This window comes from Solanum tuberosum, unplaced genomic scaffold (assembly GCF_000226075.1).
Source record: "Solanum tuberosum cultivar DM 1-3 516 R44 unplaced genomic scaffold, SolTub_3.0 scf00191, whole genome shotgun sequence".
NCBI classification, from domain to species: domain Eukaryota; kingdom Viridiplantae; phylum Streptophyta; class Magnoliopsida; order Solanales; family Solanaceae; genus Solanum; species Solanum tuberosum.
The window spans coordinates 351558-357633 of NW_006239117.1; the positions used below are offsets into that span (position 1 = coordinate 351558).

At 33.6% G+C, this 6076-nt stretch overlaps 1 protein-coding gene across 1 annotated transcript in view; it reads right to left on the reverse strand.

The window, feature by feature from the left end:
- Nucleotides 1–4436: 4436 nt before the first annotated feature.
- LOC102605884 (uncharacterized protein At4g14342) overlaps nucleotides 4437–6076 on the reverse strand; it is a 4888-nt gene continuing 3248 nt past the window's right edge. The window contains exon 4 of the mRNA XM_006355129.2: nucleotides 4437–4700. Within this exon, the coding sequence (XP_006355191.1) occupies nucleotides 4653–4700 (48 nt within the window). The 3' untranslated portion in view covers nucleotides 4437–4652. The remainder of the gene's footprint in view (nucleotides 4701–6076) is intronic.

Consider the following 6076-nt stretch of genomic DNA (forward strand, 5'->3'; position numbering starts at 1 on the left):
ATATTTTTCTATAAAACCACTTATGATTCATATTTTGACCCGATACACTTGAAAATAATATTGAAAAAATAATTAATTTCATGATATCTTCCTATTGACCTATTTTAAATCAACCCCAATTTATTATAACGTAACCCAATTCATAAATAGGGATCCAACTAAAATCGATACTTACCCCGACGGATTGTTCATCTAAAAAAATTATTATTTTCATTAATATAAAATTTTCTCTCAATTATCCAAATGTCTTGTTCATTTTCTCTTTTATTCCTTTTTTAATCTCTTGTTCTTAATTAGGATATCCGGGACTCAAACTTGAAATGAACTCACATATTTATCTTCTTTTTATTAGTATTAATGTCATGATGGGATGAGGGTGGGGGATAAGAGAAATGATTATTTTTATTTTGGGTACACACAAAAAATATATATAATATTTGTACATGTTTGCTTAATTAAGTCATCTTTTATTGAACTAATTATTTCTATATGAATGTATCGTTATTTTCCTCCTTTTTTTCTCTATTGTTTGTCATACTATTATTTTTTTAAAAATAAAATGGTAGACAAGATCCCAATAGAAAAAAATTGGAAGAGATAGGAAGTGAAGGGCCGGGGAGGGAGGAGTATAGAGAGTAGATGTCTAACCTTTTTATAATTTTAAATTTACTATGAAATTCAAAATCAAGTCAATCATGTGAGTTTATATATTAAGTAATTTCAAATTATTTTAACGGAAAGGGCCTAAAATGCCCTTAAACTATGAGATTTGGTACAATATTACCCTCCATCCACCTAATGAGTAATGAGTATGATCCGTTAGACATAAGAGTATTTTTGAGCCGAAAGGTGGATGTCAGGGATATTTTAGGACCGATAGGTGGATGAAGGGTAATTTTGTACCAATTCAAATACTTGAGAAACATTTTAGACCCTTCTCCGTAAAATATTTATCACATTTATCTACCCATATTCTACCCAGTGATTACATGGAAGACTTCTTGGTTGTTTGTGCATTGTCCATCTAACCATCTTAGGTTTAATTGAATTGGCAAAATAATGTGTACTTATTAGGAAGCTTTTTCCGGTACATACAAGCTAGGAATAATATAACGAATAAAATGCCCAAGTAGAATGGAAATGGGAAAAGAGAAAGTTAATCGCAATAAACTTCCCAAATTTGGTTAGGATTTATACTTGAAGTTAATTTGTTTCCTATTAATTATAAGTAGCCATTAAATCTCAGTGCCCCTCAAAATTCTTACTAAAATTATTATTTGCATACAATTTACTCCAAAAAGATTAGGAAAAAAGTTATTAAAAACATGTTTAATCCTTAACCTACAATGTAATGGATTAAACTCTTTAGTCCCAAATAGAATAAGATAAAGGAAAAAAGTTACTAAAAAATACGTTAATCCGAAGTAGAATAAGTTTAGGAGGGGGAAAAAGCATTATAAATACTTACTTTGAGAAGCCATTAAGCATTCACAAATAAACTACTCATCAAATTCAAAATCAAAATCCATTGATCATCTAAAAATAATTCGTCAAGTATGATGTGGAAAAAGCTTAAGGTGTTGGGAGCTGGTTCTTACGGAACTGTGTCTCTTGCAACGCCGTTACCACAATACTATTCGGGAATTGCAATATATGGAGCTGTTAAATCAGCTGAAGTTGCTCATTCGTCTTCGCTCCGAGTAGAAGGAAAAATATTGGATGAGTTGAAAGGTTCTGATTATGTAGTTGAATGTCTCGGAGAAGATGTGAGCATAGAAGACGATAAGCACACTTATAACCTCATGCTCGAGTATGCGGCTGGTGGAACTTTGCATGATTTAATTCATAACCCGTTGAATTTGATTATGGGGGAATCAGAGGTTGCTTACTACAGTTTTCAAATCTTAACCGGAATTTCTCATATTCATCGTAATGGTTACATCCATTGCGATCTGAAACCGGCTAATATACTTGTTTTTCCTCGTGCACAACTTGATGTTCCAGATTTGAAGTTGGCTGATTTTGGATTGTCGTCGAGAACAGCTGAATCACTTACATATAGGGCAGAACGTTCGAAGAATAGTAACTATCATAGCCATAGAGGAACTCTGATATACGCAGCCCCTGAATGTTTAGTGTATGGGATTCACGGTAGAGCCGTTGATATTTGGGCACTTGGCTGCATTGTGGTGGAGATGCTTACTGGGAAGCGGTTATGGCCTGTACATAAAAACAAGGATGAATTAATGTTCATGATTGCGCATCAAAAACCAGAGATTCCAAAAAATATATCAGATGAAGCGAAGGACTTTTTAAGCAAGTGTTTGGAAAAGGATAACTGTTTGAGATATAGTGCTGATTTGTTGCTTGATCATCCATTCATCAAGAACAGTTGTTATAAGAAGCTGATGGAAGATCGATTAATGTATCCTTATGTTCGTCTAGGATGCAGAGATTGGGTTTCTTCAGAGCACTTGTTTTCAACAATCAGTCCTCGTGACTGCAACTTGAGAGGATCAATGTCTGCTATGTAAGAGGGGCCTCAAATTGAATTTGAGAGACTTACATGTATATTAACTCGTGAATCTCTAACAAAACTGATTGATAGCTTAGTGGTAATGAATGGGTCGTGGAAATGCTTGTTGTTCTTTTAACTCATTGAAGTTGTGCTTCTGATCTGCAAGGACACTTTTTGGGATTAACTTTTCTACCAATTGGAGGCCTTCTTCCAGTTATGTTTAGAAAATATATTTGAAGTTATAAATTTTCATTTTATAGGTTTTAATGTGATCTTCTTTATGCAATTGTAGTTGGTTTGATGAAATGAAGAGTGTAAGATAGATATGGCTTTTGATAATGTTACTTTGATCTATACTTTTATGTCTTTTATTAGCCTACATTGATTTTGCCTTACAGTGAACATAAAAAGGAATGCTTAATTTCTTAAATTGTTTCTCTGTTTATAATTGGTAACTACTTAATAGTTATTGCAGTCATTTGGTATGAAAAATATGCATTTAGGAAATAAGTTTTGCTAGCGATCTTTTATATATATATATATACGATCATGTCTAGCGAGCGAATTTTTAATTCAAGATTTATACAGTTAGTGTTAGTATTTACTACATCTTACTGAATCGAAACTAATAGTGATACCCTGTTCTCTCAATTTTCAAATGGTGAATCAACGAAGTCAAATCCATCTTGAGTAGACAAAAGACAATGATCGGAGTCAAATTTGAGTATGGAACCAGAACACGTTGAGGATTTTGATCCCCTTGTTAACCATCAAGATCACATTGAGACTAAGAAACACTCCCTGAGGATTTTTAATTAAACATTTTATCCATGTTAAGTCCCACTTATTTGGCAAAAAGGTCCACAAAGATGTACCTTCTATTTAAAATTTCATTTAATTCAAGGATAATCTTGAAACATTATAAAATCTTTTCATATTTCTTAAATCTTGTTATATCTAGCCAAACTATATCAGGAATAAGGATAAGGGGTTGAATAGGGTGACTGAATTTTGATTAGTTTATGAGATAGAGAAAGCCTAAATATTTTGAGTTTTGTTTTCCAAACAAGAACATGCCTTAGGAAATGTTAAAGTGTGTAAGCATCTCATTTAAAAGTTTAAGTTGTTAGAGAGAACATATTTTTATTAATTAATTATATTCTCAACACCATGTAAAGATATGACACCTAGGCCTAACTCAACCTCAAAAACTAGCTCATGAGGGGAGGTTTGTCCAAGTCCATATAAGGAGACCAAATTCTCATCCCTCTACCGATGTAGGACATCTTAATATTCCCCGCACGCCCAGACTTCAACTGGAGCGTGAACACATCTAAATGGGGCCCATCATCGGTGAACAACAAATTTGGATGAGCCTAATTCTAATACCATGTTGAAGTGTGTAACCATCTCATCTAAAAGCTTAAGCTATTAGAAAGAACACACTTTTATTAATTAGTTATATTCTCAATAGAAAACGATATGCAAATTATAAACGATTTATCAACACTAAAATCTAGGTTATTAATTTTGTATTAGTTATTCAACAAATTAAATTGATTGGTTGATATTTCCTGTCATATGGATTCAACGTTAATCACCATTCAATGCATGCAGTTTGTGTGTTGATGAGCTCATATATTGCGCCAAGATTGTGCATTAATTGATTATAATAAAAGTTTTTTCCTATGACGGTGTCTTTGTAGACGAGCAAATTTAGAATTATCAAACCCAACCCCCCCCCCCCCCCACTCCCATAACAAAAATATAAACAACTACCACAACTATCTATTTCAGTCCATTTTGACCCGCTAATGCACATCAAATAATGCTAATCTTTCCCATTGATCAATTAGTATGTGTGCTCTTGGCACACATTCAAGAAAAGAAAAACGAATGATGATTTGAAATCGACACATCGCAAAGAGGTTGTGGATAGAGTGATCAAATGTAAAAGCTTAATATTTCCCAAGGTTGAAACAGCATCCATAAATGGCCTACCAAATTGACCATTTACACTTCAAATTGAGTTCAATGTAGGGTTGACAAGACATGAAAAGAATGCAAGGAAGCTAAAAATAACGAAAACATAAGGCTTATGGTCCTTGCATCTTGCCTTTATTTATTGCAACTCTTAGTCATCTTCTCTTTCAGGTGGAAGGCCACACGGCAAAAGCATTTTCTGCACAAGCACAAGCAACAATGCATTGTTAGTAATAATAGTATAAGACCAAATCAAGGATGTATATTCACAATCTATCATATATACGTCTGATGATATAGAAATTCAATACTTTTGCTTGTTCTATCTTATAAAATGGAAAGAATAGTTGTAATCTTTCCATGGTCGGTGATAAATAAATTTGAACATTCTCTCTTCCACGTGAACCAGCTAACCCTTTCATCAACACTGAAATTATTAAGGAAGTAGCTGGCTCTCCAGATAAGCAGCTTTAAAATTATTGCATTTAACAGGTGGTCATACAAAAATCCACGAGTGGGATCATGTTGAGATGACGACTAACTGCATATCTACTATAGCCTTTCCAAAAGGCATACACATTGGAGATAAGTCTGCTTTCTTAATGTTATTTGACTTGCCTCTTGCCTATAAAAATATTTAAGTGGCAACATAGCAATGGTTGTTGGGCTTAACAAGGTTTAATCATGACAAATAACTACAGGCAAATCTAACCGTAGCTCTACATCACAGACTTTAAGACTTCTAAATTCACAAAAATAGTTACTCCCTCCATCCCAATTTATGTGGCATACTTTCATTTTTAAGTCTATTCAAAAAGGAATGTCATACTTCCTTATTTAGAAACAATGTAACTTAAACTTCTAATTTTACCATTAATGAGACGATTTATAGCCACACAAATGTCTATAGCTTGTTTTAGAACACAAATTTTTCTTTCTTAACTCCGTGCTCAATCAAAAATCGCCACAAAAATTGGAACGGAGGGAGAACTGTTTTGGAAGTTTCTATTCGAAGAAGTGCGACAACCTTCTAGTATATAGTCACAAAAACTCCATTTGTTAATGTTTCAGTCAAAGGACTTCAAGTTCTCCTCCTTTTCAAAAATGTTAACTTCCATCTACCTACCACCCTCTGTGGTAAGGAAATAAAATTATTGTTGGGATGTCCTTTATATGTTGGAAGCAAAACAGTGATTACTAGCAGTCCCCACAGGAAGGTTCAAGAAACACATCTTCCCTTTCAATTCTTTCAGTAGAGCTTGACCTGAAACGATTCAAACCAGAGGAAGATTTGGGAATCCTCAAAGACTGGTCTTTCCAGAATGCAGATACAATCAGCATGACAGAGTGTAGGTACACCTTTATATAAAGGGCCAAATGGAGCTCAACATTAAACTAGTACCCAAACAATTCCCTCTAGCATACCATTTTTCGTTGCGGAACTGGTAGTTGAGGAATTCATGGAAGTGGTAGTGTGGTAGGTGGTAGTGTAGTAGGTGAGTAATTTATTTTAAAGATTTTATTATAATATTCTTTTGCTAAGTGTCTTAATCTTGATATCTCTTTAATATTATT